At 51.1% G+C, this 19,792-nt stretch overlaps 1 protein-coding gene across 1 annotated transcript in view; it reads left to right on the top strand.

Annotated features, from left to right (window-relative positions):
• Positions 1 to 11,673: 11,673 nt before the first annotated feature.
• The window catches only part of GPC4 (glypican 4), a gene marked incomplete at its 5' end in the record, with an annotated part of 81,352 nt that continues 73,233 nt past the window's right edge, over positions 11,674 to 19,792 (top strand). Inside the window, one exon of the mRNA XM_084294049.1 lies at positions 11,674 to 12,058. Coding sequence (XP_084150175.1) covers positions 11,674 to 12,058 — 385 coding nt within the window. The remainder of the gene's footprint in view (positions 12,059 to 19,792) is intronic.

Raw genomic sequence — 19,792 nt, 5'->3', positions numbered from 1 at the left:
TCTCGGCAGCTGACACTGTTTTCTGAGAACTTGTCATCTGGACTTTATCTAGTAAAATTCCTAGTATTGGGTGTATTTGTTCCCATTTGAAAGAAAAACAACGTGTTGGGAAAAAAAAAAAAAAAAGTAAAGGGAGGATGGTGGCATAAATGGCTTATAAAATTGATCCAAAACCTGCAGAATGATCTGCGATTTGGCGCAGGGTGTCAGACCTGCAGCAACTCACCCCCATTTCCCATCGATGTATTTGTGGTGACCATCTGAGCTCTGTGGGCAGCGCCACAGAGGAACTTAGAAGAACCTCCTGTGACCATGTCAAAGAAGAGGGATCCAGCCCACCAAGGTGCATGCATGTTCCTGGCTGCATGTCAGAGAAAGCCCATGCCAAGCCCTGCAACCGAAGTAGGTCCATCCCTTCTGCAAGCACTTCCAGCAGCTGCTGCTGGCAGAAGGGGGCCTGGCTGGTCGGCACAGAGATGCTACTGACTGAGCAGCAAGGGTGATAATTGGCCCAGGTAATTGCAGCAGGGGCCAGGGTCTGCAGGAGGACGCTGATTTGGTGGCGGATGACTGATGACAGTGAGGGGGCTGGTAGCTCTTGCCTTAATTACTGCCTCTCATCAAACTACAGCATGGGAACGTGCTGGGTGGTGCTGCTGGGTGCCACCCAGCTGCTCTGCACAGCGAGCACTGCCCTGTGTGTGCCCCTTTGTGCTGTGTCCTGCTGCCCTGGGGATGGCTTCTGCATTTTGTGTCATCGTGGCATGGTCGTTTCACCTGTGGCACAGCCCTAGAAGTCACTCCTAGGGCATGCAGTTTCCTCCATTTGCCATCCCTCCCTGCAACAAGCTTATCCCATGCCTAGTGGTGTTTCAGGGAGCAGCGACTTGCAGGTGCCTAGAAAAACATAAATCTTTCCTACTGGACACACAGAACCCCCTTTTCAAAACCTCTTCATTTTCCTTTAGCAAAAATTGCATAGAAACGTTTCTACTGGTGCCACAGGGTGCCCTCACTGCGGTGGGCAACGGGATGGGAGGGGGGGAGACCCCATGCGTGGGGGCCCGTGGTGGCAGCCGCTCTCGCCCTTCCTGCGAACACTTCTGGTGCGACACCAAAGGTCAGGGCTGGGCTTCGGAGCAGCACCAGCAGCATTGTTAGGGCTCATTGTAGTGGGCTATTGTTCCAGGTCCCAAGGGAGCCATTAGAAAGAGGATAAAGCGAATTTGCCCGTTGCAATAGAAACAAGTTGAGAATTAGTGCATGAATCACTCTAAAGTCAAACATATGGGGAAAGAGTGGATTCATTTACATCTTCCTTGCCTTCTCTCTCTGTGCAGCAATCCCCTGCTGCTGGACTGAGCTACATGCTCTTGGGCTGTGCCACAGGTGCACTCGGTCGTGTCTCCATCCCAGCAGTGGGGGGAATTTTGGGGACTTCTCATGGGCTCTGCTTTCCCAGAGTGCTGCGGCAGTGTCCTCTGCAGCTGTGCCTACCCCCAGCCCTGAGCTGCTGCTTTCTGGCCTGGCATGTGGCTGGCACAGGAAGGTCTCAAGGGTTTTTGGCCCTTTTCAGTGCTGCTGTGAGGCTGGACCAATCCCCGTGGGAAAGCTGCACTCTGGTTCCCACCTTTCCCGTGAGATGTGCTTTGATTTAAACCTGGTAAGGAAAAGCAAACACTTCGCCTCTTCACTAAGCAGAAAGTAATTAGAGCTTGAGACTATGTGCCTCATCCAGGGCTTGTCCCCAGCAGGGCCAGGTCTGCCTGCAGGTGACAACACAGGTGCTCTGGTGGTGTGCGCCACAACATCTGTAATGAAAGGCTGTTTCAGGACAAAAAAAGATTCATTTGCACAATTGGGATTTTCTTCAGACCTATGGTGCTAGGGCAGAAAGTCCAGACAGGGAAATGAACTGTAGCTGTGTACAACAGCTTGGAGACAAATGTTTAGCAGTCATGTATCTGCTGGTGAAAGGATAAATATAGATGTGGGTCTTGCACCTTTTAAACACTGTCTGCGGACTGTGAATGTGGATATGGGATTTGCATGCTGCTTTATTTAGTATTACATATGCTGTCTGAAGTTTACAGAAACTGCCCCGCAGACACCAAGTGTGTGACACCCAAAAAAAAAAAAAAAAAAAAAAAGTTAAAAAGGAAATAAAATAGGACGCAGAAACAGAAGCAACGAGGCAACCTCTTGTCGCCAGTTCCCCAGCTCCGGTGTCTGTGGTGATATTGGAGGGGAAGCTATCGTCTGACCTCCCGCTTTCTCTTTGTTGCTGCATCACAAGGCCAAAGGTTTTCTCCACAAATCATTTTTGTCTTTCACAGAGAAGCTTGCTGAGCTTGGGGGCAACCTCATTCATTCAGGGGGTGCAGGTGCCAGGTGCTGGGGGAAGATGGTAGCGGCTGCCATGGGGTGCCACACGCCAGGTGTCAGCTCCACAGGGACTGTCACAGAGGTCCCTTCTGGGGAGGAAGAGAGTGTTTGTGTGTGCTGGCATGATAATAATAACTGTAATAATAATAACTGCTCTGTAGCTTAGCCCACATGCTTCCTCAAACCTCTGTGTGCCTGCTTCTTGCCCAAAACCTTCTTTCACAGCATTCCAAGGCTGATCATTTTAGGGAAGATACACATCATTTATTTATTTTTAAGGAGACTGAGTGGTCCCACTGCCTGATGGGCTGCCAGACTGCACCTCTGGCAACTGTTTGATGGAGCACCTGGTCATTGTGGTTCTGACCTGCTAATCCCATCTCCAAACCCAAACTCCTCAAGTCCCTCTGTCCACTGGCTGAGATAAGTGGATTCCCCTGATGCTGCTCAGACAGCTTTTGCCACCTCTTTTACACCACGTCACATGGCATCTCAGTTAGCACTCTGCTGTTTGCTCTTGATCTCACTCCTGACAGCGTGGGCGGGTGAACGGATGTCTTACAGGGCTGCTGCGAGTGCCTGGCCACTGGGCCAGGATCAGGGCTGGCAGTGAGGGGCCATCTGATGCTCTCCTGTAGCCCCTGCCACTGCTATTGCTGAGAAACCCAAAAAGGACCTGACTGCATAAGCAGGGGCAGCTGCAGCCCAGGCAATAAAATCAGCATGGGAGGGACAAGGGGTGCTTCCTGAGTGCATCAGTCTGGCATATTATGCAGGGGGGTCTTCTCACTCGTCCCTGGGCCTTCCCCACTCAGGAAAGTGCCACAAGTGCTGCTCGTCCCTGGGAGTCTTTGGCCAGGGGATTTGCTCTTCACATCACAGCCTCTGTGTGCCAAATCTGCCTCCTGCTTGGGGTCTGAAAAACCCAAAGCAGCCAGTTAGCAGGTATGGGCTGTGCTAGGGAGTGAGGATGGCACAGTTGGAAAGTCTGCAAGCGTGCACAGACACAGAAAGTGTGGGCTCTGCTGGGGGTTTTGTGATCTGGAGGGAGTGCTCAGGTGAGCTGCGAGCAGCTGAGCAGGGGGGAAGCTTGGGTTCATGCACAGCTCTGCCAGTGCTGGACAACCCTCAAAGTGTTGCCCAGACACAACAGGGCCAGGTTGTGCCAGGTCCTGCACATGGGATGTGGCTCGAGTGTGTTGAGTTTGTCGAGTGGCATTTGTGTGTCTGGGACGAGTGTGCCGGTTTGGGGGCTCTGGAGAAAAACGCCCGTGAGAGCTGGTGCTGTTGTAAATGTCACGGTATTGTCATCCCATCAGTGTGTGAGTGTTGAGTGAGGCTCCAAGGCAGACAGGCCTGCTTTAGGAACCTAATTAAATTTAAAAGAATTTTTAAATTAAAAAAATAATTAATTTGGAGTTCCATTCCTACCATCTGGTTTTGCATATTTTGGGTGTGAGTTTTTAGCTCTTACACTGCAGCCGTGGGACCTGAAAAAAGGGGGGGAAAAAAAATCTTCAAAAAGCTAAGACAACAATTTCAAGTGCTGGGCACTTCAGTTAAGTATTGTGAAACCTAAATTGCAACAGCTCAGCAGCACCGGTGGTTACTTTCAGACCTGTGTTGCAGCTACCTGGTGCTTTGCTTTCTCAACTGAAGTAAAGGTGCTGTGAGTCAGAATGAAATTTTCCATGGGGAACTTTTGCTTGGCTGTTAATACCAGAAAATGCTGAATGTTTTTCCTCTCATTCAAGAGCTGGGGGAAGGGGGGGACTGGAGAGGGGCTGGTTTTGCTGGCGAGGACAGGACCATGAGTGTGCTGCACAGAGGAGAGCTGGCTGTTTGACATGAAGGTGGTTTCAGAAGTGAGGCATGAACGTGGCAAGTTTGCCAGCACAGAGGGGACACCCTTGGACCTGCCATTTTGATCCGGGTTAGAGCCAAGGGCGTGCAAAATGTGGATGTAGCACCCTCTGGGATGCCAGCCTCACCCCACAGTCATCTGTGCCTCTGCAGTGGGGACATACAGGGCAGTGCATCAAAGAGCAGGAGCTGCTCCTGCTGTCCCCATCTCGTGTGGGGCACACTTCCAGCCCCGTGGCGCAGGACCACCCATGTTGCTGTGCACATCAATCAGCCCTGCTGAATCTCGCCACTGGCCACCTCCCTGACCCCACTATCTCCCTCCTTTTCCCTGCGGATTCAAGTGCAAATGCCTTGGGGCTGCACGCTGGACAGCCCCTGGCACTGCCGGACATGGCCCTTGTGGCTGGCGCGGGATGTCCCATGTCCCTCCAGCTGTGTGACCACACATCCCGGGTGATTTACAGCAGGAAATGTTGGCCTGCAGAGTAACAAATGGCTGAGATTTTTCCTATTCTTTTTTTTTTTTTTTTTTTTTTTTTCCCCCATTCTTCCTCCTGATCAACGATTGCAATGAAATGACTTTCATTTTTTCCCCTTTCTCTCCAGTCTATGCCCAAACCTCAATATTGGTTAAAAATATCATCTGCGAAAAGGCAAATAAATGAGCGCATCAAAGCCAGCTGCCTGGGGCCATTCTGTTGGGAGCAGCAATAAGGCTAGGCACTGGGCCCATTATCTTGCTGATATCTAATGCCACCACTTCAGAGTGTGAGAATGGAGCCTTTTTTTACCAGCCGAGCATACCGGCCTCGCTGCTGTTTGGGAGCACAAAGGACACCATCCACTGTAGCTCCCAAGACAGACTGTTGACATGTTGCTCTCAGATTTCATTCCTGAAAATCTGGAACTTTACGCTGAGCAAATAACATGATCTTTTTCCTTCATCTGGAAAGGATAAAAACAATTGCTGGCTCTTGGATCAGATCTCTCTGTCTTTTTCTTCCTCCTCCCTCCCCGCTTTCCTTGCAAGCTCCGACTTGCTACCACAAGTCACAACTCGCATATTTTCATTTGAAAACTTTAAACCATGGGGGGTGAGGGGCGAGAGTGGAGGGGAGTAAAAAAGATTTAAAAAAAATAGGACTGCAGACATCACCAATATAACCACGCATGTCTGGAAGCCCTTGTGCCTGTCCTCTTTGCCAGGCGGGGAAGATGGAGCAAAATGCAAAGCATTTGCAGTTTTGGGGGAAGAAGGCAAGGGCTAGCAATGCCCCTTGTGGAGGATGGGCATCCTGCCTGTTTTGGGGATTGGTACTGAAGATGTTTTAGGGCTGGGACAAGTTCCCTGTGCCAGCAGTCCCTCTGCTGTCCTGCTGGCCTGTTTTGCATCCTGCCTTGCTGGTGAAGTTAGAGGGCTTAGCCACTTCTGCTCCAGTCTGCTAATGACATGCTCACTGCTGTAACGCATCCCTGCCATAGCAAGGCAGATGCCTCCGAACAACACACTGGCTGGACTGGTGCCCAGGTAGGAGTGCTCTGAGGGAAATGAAAGGGCCCAGATTAAGTGCTGGGTGCAGTAATTAGGATCAGCAGAGCTCATCTTGACAACCCCACTTATATATCCAGGTCCTAAGGACCTACCCCTTACTTTGCTGCTGAACACCACAGTGCAGCTCCAGCCCTGGAGAGGTGCAGCTTGACCCAGGTGGGGCAGAGGAGCTGGCAAAGCATCATGCCAGCACTGATGGTGGGAACCAGCCTCCAGCCCAAAGGAAGAAAGCACTGCCCAACAGTGATGCCCAGCATCAGAGGGGACTGGCATGGTCTCGCTGGCCACAGCAGAGCAATGGGCTCCGTCTTACCCTGGCTCTGCTGCATGGGTCTTCATCGAGGAAGGATTTGGGGATGGATTTGTACAGAGGGGAAGGTACAGCTCAAGGCTGGTCCTGACTGGCCAGAGGGAGGCATCAGGTATCTGAAGCTTTTTCCAGGTCTAATCTCTGTGGCTCCAGGCTTTTGTGAGCCCACCAGAGGGGTGATGTGCTTATCTGGGGGCTGAGAGGCCCTAGTTTAATGGGCAAAATGCAAAGATTGGAGCATGTGGCCCAGCTGAACTCTGCCCTGCTGGCTGGCCAAGCATGAGGGAGGGTTTACCCTTAACCAAGTGCATCCTGCTTTCCCTCTTTAGTCCTTTGCCCCTTGCTAGATATTTTCTTGTCATTCATTAATATGAGCTCACCAAAGCTCTTTGTTATGACTGACCTCCCTGGCACTGAGGTCTGGATGCATGTGGGGCTGCAGGAGCTCCTGTGGCCATTCAAAGCCTCTCTGGTGGCCCAGGCACCCCAAAAACTTCATTGTAACCCTGCCTTGGCTGTACCCACCTGGGGCTGGACTGGCTCCATTACAGAATGAGGTTTTAAAAGGGAAAAAATATAAAGTTCAGCCCAGGCAGTGATGTCTGCTGTAAATATAGCCCAGACCACCTGGGGTCTGGGGAAGGGCTGAGTGAGGAGCTGCCACTTGGGAAGGATGGAAATGCAAGAATGTCTTGTGGGATTGTTTCCCCATCATCCCTGAATTATGCTATTCATCTTCTCCCCTGCCACGTAAATGCTGCTCCCCCTCCAGCCGCCCCACCCTACGCACTCCCACCCCCTTTCACATCTACAATACGATTGTGTGAGTACAGGCAGAGAATTAGATGTCTTGGTGGTGATTTACACCGAGGAAGGCCCACAAGAGGCAGATGCAGGATCCCGTCCTGCCACCCAGCCTCCCCACTGGCAGTTGGACGTGCTGGCAAGCTAACACAGGCATGGGGCGTAGGGCCCCTGGGATGGGGAGGAGAGGGGACACAGTGCCATCCCCCTGCAACATGTCCTGGGGGTGCTGGGCATGGCTGTGGGAAGAGGTGCGGGCGAGCCTCATGTGCCACCGTCGTGGAGTGGGGCCACCAGCCCTGCTGCCACGTGGTGGCAATGGGCAGGATGTGACCCGGGGGCCCGTGGAGGAGAGGAAGCTGTGGCCAGCTCCGGAGTGACAGTGACTGACGTGAGCTTGCCGGGAATCTGTTGGGGAATATTTTTATCTGCTGGGTGTGAGTGTGCTGCACGTCAGAGCCATCTGCTGCACAGTCGTTTTGGGGAGAGCTGGGAAGTGCAGGCATGAAAATCTGTGAAAGTGAGTGCATTCCTGTGCCCTTCAAAGCTCTGTGTCCCCAAGTCTCCTCCATGCAGCGTCCGGGGACAGGGCAGAGATGACTTGTGCTTCTCTGGGGGAAAGACAAGCGCTTTCATTCCCTAAAATGGAGATGGTCTTGAGCTCCAAACAGCAAGCCCCATGCCTTGCAAACCAGTTTGCAAATGCAGCTGAGTGAAACAGTGGCAGCAGCCTCATTGCATTGGCCAGCCTGTTTCCCACTGCCCTCCTAACATCTTCCCATTTTGCATCATTTTGCATTGCTTTGGGAAACATGCAGTGGACATCCAGCATCTCCCTGCTGCAGGAGGCACAAAGAAGCCAACCCACACCTTAACCCAATGCCTAGCAGCTACTGCGGGAGGTTTCTGTGCACTGGATGAAGTAAAGGAGCCCTGGGATAAAAATAAGTGATAAAAATAAATGGAGACATCAGCCCAAGCTGAAACACTGTATCTGCTTGCCCTAAAATATCAGGCCATTGACATTTGAAACCCATATTCAAAGCCTCATTTTGCAACCAGCAGAATCCCCCCCATCCTCGTGACACATGCCCCGGATTAAACACCCTCTGAATTTGTGGTATTTGGGGTTTTATCAAAAGAGAGTGTTTCCACTTGAGCTGCCCTCGTTCCAGCCCGGCTCCTCCACCGCAGGAGAGCGAACACGCCTGGTTCAGGGTTGCAATGAGCCGGCTCCTGCTGATGAGCGGTGTCTGGGAAGACACGCCTGTCCAGCTCCTTTTCAACACTTTCTAACCTTCTTGTGGCATAGGCTTTCCTGCCAGAGCGTAAGATTTAATCACCCTTAATGATAGCCAACCCAAGGGCTATCAGCCAGGTTTTCCTAAAGGGCTCCATCTGAAATCTTTATCTACATACCTCCCCCCATTAAATTCCCTGACAAATGACTGGAAACACTGCAGGGCTGTGGCAGGCTTCAAGCCAGGACCAGAATTAAACAGAATAGATAGTTTAAGCCCTCCTTGGACCCCAGTGGGATTTGTAGATGTAATTGGTGCCAGTTCTGGGTCTGGGCTGTTCTCTAATGCTAAGAACTGTTGGTGCTAGAGGACTGTCCTGTGCTGACCAACATGAAGTTAAAATCAAGCCAGTGAAACCTGAATACATGGGAAGGATTTGAACTGATTTTTACCCTAAGCTGGTATATTGCTGATGTGAACTTGATCAATACCAATAAGATTCATACTGACTTACCTACATCCCCCTGAAAGGTTTGTCCCAGTTCCTCCAGAGAGGATTTAAAGTGACCTTAATTAATTCGACACAACGTTGTTGTGCAGATGAAATATGGGGTGCAGGATGATGCCCCTGGCATTTTGTCTGGCAGAAGCAGCATGCCCAGCCTTTGGCACAAGGTCTGTGCCAGCAGGACTGGGCAGGAGCTGGCTCTGCCGAGTCAGGTGCCCCTGTGAGGGTGGCAGGATGTATTCAGGGGCCCCCAGGTGACAGCATGGGCTCAGCTGTCTGCACAGGTTGGGGAGAAGGGGGACATCAGCCCCCATCCCGATGGTGTGGATCATCAGGATACCTATGCTTCAAGAGATTGTCTCCATGTGCTGCTGCTCTGTGCCCTTAGTCTCTGTTGTGGCAGGGCACAAGGTGTTTACTAGGGCTGGGAAAGAAACATCGAGGCTGGTAGTAGAGATAGTAATGGGGAAGAGTTTGGGGGAAGCAGGAAGGAGACGCAAGTCAGATTTTTTTTTGCCCTGAAAAAACTCTCAGCATCTTTTTAAAACTAAAATGCAAGTTTTCCCCTCCACTTTTCTCCTTTTTCTCCTGGGAAATAGAAAGAAATGGGAAAGGGGAATCACTGAAGAAGTTTGGGGTGTGGAGGCTGAGAATGTTCTGCCAGAAACAAGAAAACACTGAAGAAATAGAAAAAAAAAAATAAATCAGTGAAAATTTTCCTTTTGAGAGAAGCCACTTTTTCATTCCTTAAAAAAAAGTTTTTCGTGAAAAATTTCAGGCAGTCCCATTGTTTTGTTGCAGCCTTTGATTTAACTACTTGATCAAGTATTCGACAAAACCCTCCGTGTTTTTCAGGAGGTTTCTTAAATCCTGCCGAGGTATGGGATTATGAGAAACAACAAATGGCAAGCTGTCTCTAACCCCACAGACTTTCTCACTCTCGTTTTCTCTCTCGCTTTGGAATAAAAAATGCAGTGCTCCCTGCTGAGTTCTCTTTAAAATTCACATTGTCTCTTCAAATAAAGGCTGGGAGGGTGAGGTAGTGCTTTGAAAACCAGAACTCAGTCATACATTGCAGGGCCAGATCCTAGAGGATTATTCTCTCTCAGGACACTTTATAACTTCATGAGAACTTCTGGCCTGGCTTGTCTCACCAGCCAAGCGTGAGCGGCCCCAGTGGATGGCAGGGTGACCCTCTCTGAGCCCACAGGTCGGAACCAAGCTTTTCACCCTGCTTTATCCTTTCCACCGTGGCTGTCCCAGGCCGGGCTGTGGTTATGTGTCTTTCCGTGACTTTTGGTGCGGTTCCTCGACTGCAGCATCCTGCATGCTGAGAGCTGCTGGCTTCACTGCTGTAAGGCTTCAGCTGAAGCACAATTCCTGGTCCCCCAAGAAGTGGCTGGTGGGGCAGTGTGACTGTGCCTTGCTGTCTGAGAGGCTCTTGATGGGGAAGTGACTGGAGGGCTCTTTCCTCTGACCCACATTGCACCACATTGCACTGACAAAAGCTTCAGAGGTGGGGAGGGTGAAGTTGGCATCTTTGCCGTAGTTGTTCTGTGTCTTTCCCCAGTGTTGCACAGGGAGAAATGAGCATAATAAATGAGCATACTAAAACGTGTGTTTCTTTGTTTAAATGATGCTATCGCTAGGCCATTCCTCTGCAGCAGGGCGATTTACCCCTTTGGGCACTGTCCTGGCACAGCACCTGGCACAGACACAGGCACACTGAGCCCTCACCGTGCCAGACACTGCAGGAAAAAAGCAACAGCCGACGAAGGACAGGCAGCCTGCTGCTTTGCAACCTTTCCAGATGCAGGGGCCACTCCATCTTTTTTTGACAAAAAAAACACACCAACAACAAACTCCCTGCTCCAGCATGTGCCATGTTCCCCTCCCTGTGCTTTCCACCCTTGGCTCACCGAGAGCCAGGCCTTTGTCTGAAGGCTGCCAGCTCCTGTCCTGCCCCTGACACATGTGTGGGGCCACAGCTGGGTTTGACCAAGGGCTCTTGGAGCACTGGGGGACCTGGTGTTAGTGTGGGACAACCGAGTTCCCCTCTCCCTTGCCTTTAGAAACCCTCTGTCAGAGGCTAATGATTTGCTCTTAATAGTGGAGCATCTTCATCTGGGCTTAAGCAGCCTGAGTGACATCGAAGCCCAGTGAAGTTAGGATGGTGCCTGCTGCTCTTGCAGTACTATTTCCGTGCTTTTCAGTAAACAGCAGCAAGCTGCAGCTGTTGGGCTGAAACCTCTGGTGCTTACGCACGGGCTGCCCCCGGCACCCCAAGGCAGCACGTGCCAGCCGTCTGCCTTGCTTGTTTGCATTTATTCCCGTGCCTGTTTGCAGGGCTGGAAGGATGAGGGAGGAAGAGCGTCCAGAGCAGTTTGGGGCTGCGCTCATTCGGCCTCTGTCCTGCCAAACTCTTGGAAACAGAGGATTGGTGGGGAAAAACAAACAAACAAACAAAAAAGCACGGTCGGTTTTGACGAGTCTTTCACGCACATCGTTCAAACCTGTGACAGCGCCGTCAAAATTCACCAGCTTAGTGGCTCTGTGAAACCTGGAGCAGAGCTGCACCATCTACAGCTCCAGCCACAAAAGAGCAGCCAACCCAGCCGTTCCCAGCCCGGCCCGGGGCATTTCGCTTTCCCTCGTGGGGCATTTTGGAGCCGGCGTGGATGCTCGGCGGGATGCCCCCAAAGCTCGGGGCCGTTCAGCCCTGCGAGGCTCGAGGGGGCTCGGGCTCGGGGGCTCCCCGCGGGGTCCGGAGAGGGGGGACACGGGCAGGGGGCGCCCGCTGGGGGGGACACCACGCCGTCGGCGGGCGGGCAGCGCCGTGCTCCGCTCCGCTCCTCCTGGCCGGGCGGGCGGATCCCGGCTCCTGATTTTCCCGGGGGCTGCAGAGGCTTGTCCCGGCCCTGCGCGATCCTGCTTGGCTGCCGCCCTCCCCGCCTCCCTCCTCCTCCTCCTCCTCCTCCTCCACCTCCTCCTCCTCCTCCACCACCCCATGTGCTTCCTGCCGGGCCAAGTTTGCAGAGCGCCGCCGCACGCCGGGCCAGCGGAGCGGAGCCGCAGAGGAGCGGAGCCGAGCGGGGAGCACGGAGCACGGCGGCGGGGCCAAGCCAAGCCGTGCCGGACTAGGGCTAGGGCAGGGCAGGGCAGGCTCGGCGGAGGGGCCGGCTCCGGCTCCGGGCGCTCTCCCCGGCCCCTGCCCGCCCGCACCATGCCGCGGCGGCGCGGCTGCCTGCCGCCCCTCGTCTGCACTTTAGCCGCCCTCAGCCTGCCGCTGCTGCTGGCCGCCGAGCCCCGTGCCAAAAGTTGCTCCGAAGTGCGGAGGCTCTACGCCGCCAAGGGCTTCAGCCAGAGCGAGGCGCCCAGCCACGAGATCAGCGGTGAGTCGGGGGCAGCGCCGCCGCCTTTGTGCGAGCCTCGGCCGGGCCCCGGGGAGCGCCCGCGGCTCGCCCGGCTCGGCACGGCCCGGCCCGGGCTGCGGGGACGCGGCTCCCCGGGAAGGAAGCACCCCGCGGGGCGCACGGCTTCCCGGCCTCGGGTGTGAGGCTCCCGGAGCTCGGCGCGGCTCCTCCGGGCTCCCCCCTTCGCCGTGCCGTGCTGTGCCGTGCAGGGGAGGCGGGCGGGACCGTGCCTGTTGCCGGTTCCCCTCCCCGCAGCCGGCTCCGTGCCCCCGGGCTGCCGCTGCCCCGCGGCCGGGGGGCGACCCGGGCAGCGCTGCGAGGTGGCCGGGACCGGGCAGGGCAGCGCAGCCGTCCCGCCCAGGTGCCCTGCTGCTGCCGAAGTAGGGGAGAAATGATTTTTTTTTTCTTCTTTTATTTTTTTTTTTTTTTTCCTTCCTCTTTTTCCCTCCACTTTCGTCCCGAGATACTTGCGCATCCCGGGGACAGGAGTGCTCGCAGCCGGCAGCAGTAGGAAATGGTAGCTAATGTGCTCACACCCAAAACATTTTATTCTTTTTGTTTCATCCTTCATCTCCCTCCCAGGGCTGCTGCTTTTATTTCCCCTTCTGAATGACCTACTGGACCGCATTCTCCGCGGAACAAAGGAAGTGCCTTTTTAGCTGGAATCCTCGGAGACCACCAAGGACTCCAGCTCATGCACTGCAATTTCGCACTACTTTCAACAATAACAAAAATGCATGACTGAATGGCTCAAAAATGTGGAGTGTTAGAGGCATTCATTTCAGTCTAGGACACTGTCACAACACAGACAGACCCCAAGTAAATACCTTTAGATGGCTAATATAGAAGCTGGGGGTAATCTTTACCATCGGTGTGCCCTCCAGATATGCATACATTATCCTTTTCACTGACAAACTAAAATGATTTCAGTCGGTTCCACTTTTATATTGTCAGACTAATGATATGCATTTAGCTTACATCTGTTTGAGTAAAATTGAGGGTCCATTTACTTCTCCAAGAAATATTTTAATGAGAAACGTCTGACTGGTTGCAGTTAAAATACTCTCTCCACTTCGCCCTCCCTGCTTTGTAAAATAGTCTTTAATAAATAGCCTTGCATTTGGTTTGAGTCCAGCCCTTGTGGGTGTAGGATCAGGGCACGGGCAGGCTTCCTCATATGCCTGGTATCTGGAAAGTTTGACCCTTAACTTATTTTGTGTATTGTTACTTAAGATGACTTGGCTAGCTTTGGAGGATGTCAGGACTAGATCATGCTGGCATGGCTTCCATCTGAGGCTCTGAAGCTGTTGTCTGTGCCCTGTTGCAGTGAGGGGTCAGAGAAATATGATGAGCAAGGTAAGATTATTTGACAAAAGAAGGGCTTTCTGCAGTGACATGCTGAAAATCTCAGCCGGGTTATATTGCTGTTCCAGGGGTGTGGGAGGTCGGTGTCTGGCCTGGCTTGGAAAGCAACAGGTCTCATGAAGTTACATTTTAAATGTCATCCTACCCTGCGGGGCGTTTCGGAGGGGATGGTGGAAGTCCTTAAAGGAAGCCTGCTGTGTACACCGCAGGTATGATTGCGCTTGAAATTTAAGCTTGCGTGGGGTGCATCACCTGCTATAGTTTCATATTCCCTCTGCAAGTTCAGTGTTTTTGGCGCTGTTTCGGTTTTGGTGTGGTGTTTAAGGGCTCCTGATCTTCCCTCTTGCTGCTCAGCTATTGTATGCAAATAGGGAGATGGTAACAGCTCGTGCTGCTGCTGGCAGTTGACTTCCTGAGCATGTGATAGTTCACCTGCCGCAGTGTCTCTGGGGGGTGCAGGAGCCTGGGGGGTCCCATCGAGCAGGGAACTAGGTCCTGATAATGCTGAATGGAGGCTGAGGTCTGACATGAGGTCTAAAGGTCCCTAGTGAGTATTGCATCTCAGAAATGAGTCACCCACCAAACCTCTGATTTCAGGTGGTGTTTCAGGTGATAGCGATGTGTTTTCACTCACCAGGGTGAGCTGGGAAGGCAGTTACCCACGAGGTTGGCTAATCAGAGAGAACAAGATAAACGTGTATGAGGGAAGGAGCTGTGTGTTTTGACGTGTATGGCTCTAGAAATGGGACTTATGCTTGGTAGCCTCTCTCCCTTGGCTGCAACGTGGCTGCAAACAGGTTGGGGAGTGTTCAGTGGGCTGTAGTGCTGGTGGGGGAGGTACAGAAACACGGTTGTTATAGGGCTTGAGTTCAGTCCAAAGTCTGTCAAGTTCTGTTTTAGATTTTAGTGCTGGTTTGGTAGATTGCCTGTTACTCTCCTGCAGAATTGCTTCAGAATGCAGTGGACAGGCAGAAACTTCCTAGCACCTCTCCAAAAAAGTGCCCTAAAAGCTGTGGCAAACTAGTTTCTGTAAGTCAGGTGATTTCTTAAATGTTAAAGCAGGACTTACTGATGTACAAAACCGTTGGCCTTGAATTGTCAGAGTGGGCAGACTGTATGGGCACGTCTGCATGGGCAGACGTGTTCCTACCCTGAGCTGTGAGACAGTGAGTGATGCGTCCTCACCTGATGGGCTCAGGAATCATTCCAGGATATAGCGGCATTTCTCTTTTTCTTTTTTTTTTTTTTTCTTTTCTATTTTTGTGTTCTTCTGGAGCAGTAGGTATGTGCAATGTCTTTCTTTGCTGAAATGGGCATTTCTTTTAATCTTTTCATCTGTGTCATTGCTGTTTTAGTTTCATTAAATGACTATTGTTTGTTCATAATTACCTAGGAGTTTCATTTAATATTTGTTTAGACTAGGTTTGGGACCTAATTAGAGTATGTGTAAATGATAGGTTATGTCTTGCAGACATACATGGGCATTTCTGAAAGAAGTGCACAGCTGGTCAGCTCATGGCTTGCTTGATAAGAGGTGGATAATGTGTTCTTTGTAGTGTGGAATACAGAGAAATTGTTTCCTTTTATGTTAACTTGGTGTTGGAGGTGTAAAGAGATGTTAGTGTGAGAAATCTGCATGGAAGCATTTCATAAGTCGTGGCCTTACATCTGAGTGATCTTTAGGAGCTTCTGCACCTATAGCCCTGTGATGCTCTGTGTCTCAAAGGTGAAGGCTGCAACTTCAGGACTTCACCCCTAAATCTTTGGGGAAGGCAACTGCATCCTGCCTGGTATTTGGTGTGAGGTGCTGGGATGGTGGAGGTCTGGTGTTGCTCTGCAGGAGCTGGCTGCTGTTGGTGACTCTGAGGTACCCTGCAGATGGGAACGGGGTGGTTCCTGCAGTGCCTGTTCCAGGGGGATGGCCTGTGAATCAGTAAAGGGTTTCTTTTTTTTTTTTTTTTTTTGGCTGCATTTTCCCAGCCTGGGCAGGGATGACTTGGAAAGATGTAGGTGAAAGTCTCAACTTCTTTTTGTTGGAAAAGTAGAGACTTCACAAAGCATATGTGGCTGTTTTTTTTTTTTTTTTTTTTTCTTTTTCTATAAATTTCCTTTAAAGGCTTTCTGTGGAAAGGGCACATCCCAGCAAGGTACTAGTCCTGCAGCCTGTTGCTGCTCACTTTGTTCATGCGCTACCCAGAAGTATTGCTCTGTATTGAATCCATACGTCTCAGGGTTGTCCGTGGTGGTGGTGGAGCGTAATTCCCTGGGGCAATTGTCTGCAGTGGCTGCTTGCATCAGTTGGTCTTGTGCAGGATGAAATGCAAAGCGAGCTGGTGGTGGTGGCATCTGCGAGACCATGGTGGTGGCAGCATCCATAAGACCCTGCTAGGTGGCTGTTATTTAAAAAAAAAAATATATATTAAAAAAAATTACAACATTTCTTTTAACTGAGGCTCTTTCTTGCTCTAAGGTGTGAAATAGATGGAAATTTCTTCCCTTTTCCTACCAACTGGAGGGAATGGATGTTTCTTTTCCCTGATTAAAAAGGAAAAAAGACCTTGCCAGTCAATGGAAAAATGTTGTAAGTTGGCCTGTGAGTGTCCTATAGAAGTGTAATGAGTTCCTTCAACAGCACTGCTGTTCTGGTTTCTTCTTGCGTGGATTTCATGGGGGCTTGGAGGCTTACCTGGGGGAAATGCCAGCCTTTGCAGGGAGCTGAAAGCAGGCAGCACTGTGTGCTGTCTTACCAGAGATAGTCTTTGTCTCTCTATTTAAACCAAGTAAATGGAATAGTTGCATCTGTTTGTCTGTGGTGATTGAGAGAGGTTCTTTCATCGTGACAGAGAAAATTGTTTGCCCTTCAATTTTGGGCTTATGGGATTTAACAGCTGCCCAAAGTAGATGCTGGAGGGGTGCCTTGCTGCTTGCTCACCCCTGTGGTGTTTATAGTTGTCACCTGAGTGCTGTCACCAGTGTGTCCCCCAGGTGTGCCTTGGTTGATGGGAAAGGCTTCTCTCTCAATGTATAAAATTCTACAAACGCTTCTTCTTCATAAGCTTCTTGGTGGAAAGAGGCCACATGGAAAAGCTGTTGTTGATCCTGGTCCTGGGTGTCTGCACAGAACAGCTCGGGGACTCGACCACAGAACAGCCCAGGCTGGAAGGCGCCTGGAAAGATTGTGAAGTCCAACCCTAAGTAGAAGGGAGCCTAGATGAGATTGTCCAGCAGCCTGACCAACTGCATCTCCCAAACCTGCAGTGATGGCGATACTACCGCGTCCCAGGGGAGGCCAGGCCAGGCTTGGTGCGCTACGAGGAGCACCGGACAAGGCCACGTCCTCTTCACCTTCTGTTTGAAGGTGCGGAGCTCCCTGCCCACCAGCAGCAGCTCTGTTGGCGGTGGCTCTCGTCACACGGCTGTCTTGGCGGGTAGGGTGGGTTCTCGTGCCCGGCATGTATTAATAGAGCGATTGTCTGGCCACCCGTGGGTGGGGAGGTAGCTGTCGGAGAACGTCCTTGCGGCAAATGCGAGCGCTGGCATGGAAAAGTAAACGAGAAAATCGCTTGAAGTATTTTTAGCTGCTTCTAATGTCATTTAGCAACTGGAAACAGCAGGGGGGGGGGAGGAGAAGGGGGTTGAGCTGGCAGTATGCAAGCCACCCGTGGCCACTGGTAAGCACCCGGTCCCGTCCGGTGGGGCCATCGCTCAGTGAGCACTTGAGGAGAGCCAGGGACGGCCTCTGAGCACCTTGTTCCTGCAACTGCTGTGCACCCGGGACTCTGCTTTCTCTCTTTCAGCTTCCAGAGCAGTGTCTTGTTCGACTACAGCAGCGCATTGTGTCCTAGCAGACTGCAGCGCTAAGCATGTGGTTAACAGCAACTGCGCGCAGTGGTCCGGGCTGAGTGGGAGTATCGTTTTCCTTGGCAGACACTTCATAGAAAGTTCTGTTTTTTCTGCCAGAATAAGCAGTCATTACATTCCATACAATTCATAGTCAAATTATTATCTATTGTTAAAATTGCCTTAATTATCAGATGTTTCCTTAGACATGTAGCTGTTTTTTAAAAGGCTGAACAGAAGTGTGTACATTGTGCAGGAGGCCTGAGCTGCACAATGTTTCTAGTACTGTTCTGTAATTTCAGGGAGATTTTCTGTGGCTTTCATATGTCAACAGACTTTTTATTCTCACTGAAACTGCACCAGAGCATGGCCAAGGCGGCGGCGAGGCGCTGGGCAGAGCTGACTTGCTGTGGGATGCTGCCTGTCCCTGCTACCGGCAGCCCCTGTGTGGGGCGGTCCACATTATTCGCCCCTCATTATTTGCCCCTCGTAGGGGAGCAGTAAGGGGAGTTCAGGCTGGAAGTGCTGTGAAACCTATGTGGGCAGAGGAGGTTTGGGCAGCACCCTGATGGATGGAGCATCAGGGCTGCCCTATTTTCTGCAAAAAAATAGCTCCTTCACCTCATCCCAGAAGAGGAGTAATCCCCTGGGACTGATTCCCTGCTTTTTGTTTTGCCCTTTTTTTTTTTTTTTATTATTATTATTATTCCTTTAAGGAAGTTCTTGTTAGCAAGAAAAAACCTCTGGGTGCCCCCCTTCCCAGCTCCCGGAGGCGCGGGGCTGCCAGCGCTGGTCTCCGGGGCAATAACCTCCTTGCATTCCTTACATTCCTTGTGCTTTCTCTTTCTTCTGAGATTATGAAGATAACTTCCTTCTCCCATTGCTAAGCAATGTGAGGGCCCGGGAAAACTCTTGAATTTTCCCCCCTGCTCCCTGAATTACTTTGTGATCTCCACTGAAATCCCCTGTAGCAACCACTTCCAGTCTGCACTGTTCACTGTTATTTGTGCATCTCTGGAAGAAAGCTGCTGCTTCTTATGTTGTTGTTATTTTTTTAATTATGAAGTACTTTAATTAAAAAAGAATAACTTTGTTGTAGCGTGTTTTACCTGCTTCCCAGTTCAAGGACTTTTCTTAATGTTGTGTGAACTGTTTTGCCTTCTTAGCAGAGGTTTCAAGCTGCCATCACTCTTGTGATTTCCCCCCCCCCAACTTCACACATGTGCAGCCCAGCAGAGCCTGTGGCAGAAGCACTGTGCTTATTCCAGGGGATTTTTTTCTTGTTTAGCTCTTTCTGCTCTGAGAACAGAGCTTGGATAGAAGTAATGTGCTGGCAAGAGAGGAGGAGGGATTGGAGGTTACACACATGCGGGGCTGGTGCCGGCCACTTGGGCTGTCAGCAGGCTTTGCCTCTACGAGGATGCAGCTACATGGGTTTTCTTAGGATAACATCACCTATTTGCAAATGGCTGTGGCTGGCAGCTCTGCCCACACCCCTGCAGTCTGTGCTGTGCAGCTCAGCACCTCGCATCCCCACTGTACCTGGGAGGTGCTGAGACATAACCCATGGGCGTGCTAGGGAAGTATCTCAGAGCCTCTTGCCCGAAGCAAAATGGTGCTCAATTCCCCCCTGCCCCCCGGTTATTGAATAAAGCACTTCTGAAAATACTAGTTTCCATTCTTCCTGCTCAGTTTTTCTGTGGTTTGCATGTGCAGTGGTGGATGGACCAAGAGGTGTGTGAGCTCGGTGTGAGGCACCTCTCGCTCTGCTTTTGGTGTAGGAAAGGTACATGGTCAGCAGAGGAGCTGCCTGGACTGAAGGATGTTGAAGGAGTATTTCTCTTAATGTTTCCAATTTAGAAGTTGAGAATTGTCTGGATTTTAAGCAAATTCAGATGGGAGCAAACAATGATGAAATGTTTAAAATATGTTTCAACATTTTTGTGGGAATAGAAACTGTTCTTATACAGGCTAGGCTGCAGCCTTCGGGAGGTGAAAATATGTGGCCCTTACACATTGTCGGCATTGTTACTGCTTTTCTTCCCGTTTTTTAAATGCTCATAGGAAATTGGCTTTGGTAATTGAGTTTCTACAGAACCACAACATCCAATGGCTGTTGCTTTCCAGGGGTCACAGTTAGGTTAGTTTAAGTAATGTGCAGGAGGTTTAACCTCTTGTGGTTTGTAGTGCTATTCTAGAAATTGCTGGTGATTTGGGGTGTGTTAGAGTAACAGCTTCACAGGAAAACCCCAAATGTCAGGGTGTCTGGTTTTCGGTGAGCTCTGACCGCTTGCTCTGTGAGAGCCGGGCACCTTATGGTACGTCCCTCGAAAGGGACGCTCTCACTTTGGAAAATGCAGTTGAAGTCTTTATGGCCCACTGACTCTCCTTTTGAAAGAAGCCGGAATAACTGTCTGTATATTGTTTACCTACGTTGACTTATAACATCCTCCTGCTCAAAAACACCTTTGTTTTGGGTCCTGCAGACCCTGTGCTTGCTGCCTGGTG

This window comes from Netta rufina, assembly GCF_964035555.1.
Source record: "Netta rufina genome assembly, chromosome: 12".
NCBI classification, from domain to species: domain Eukaryota; kingdom Metazoa; phylum Chordata; class Aves; order Anseriformes; family Anatidae; genus Netta; species Netta rufina.
Note: the sequence above shows the minus strand (reverse complement) of the source record. Positions and strands in the feature narration are given on the sequence as shown.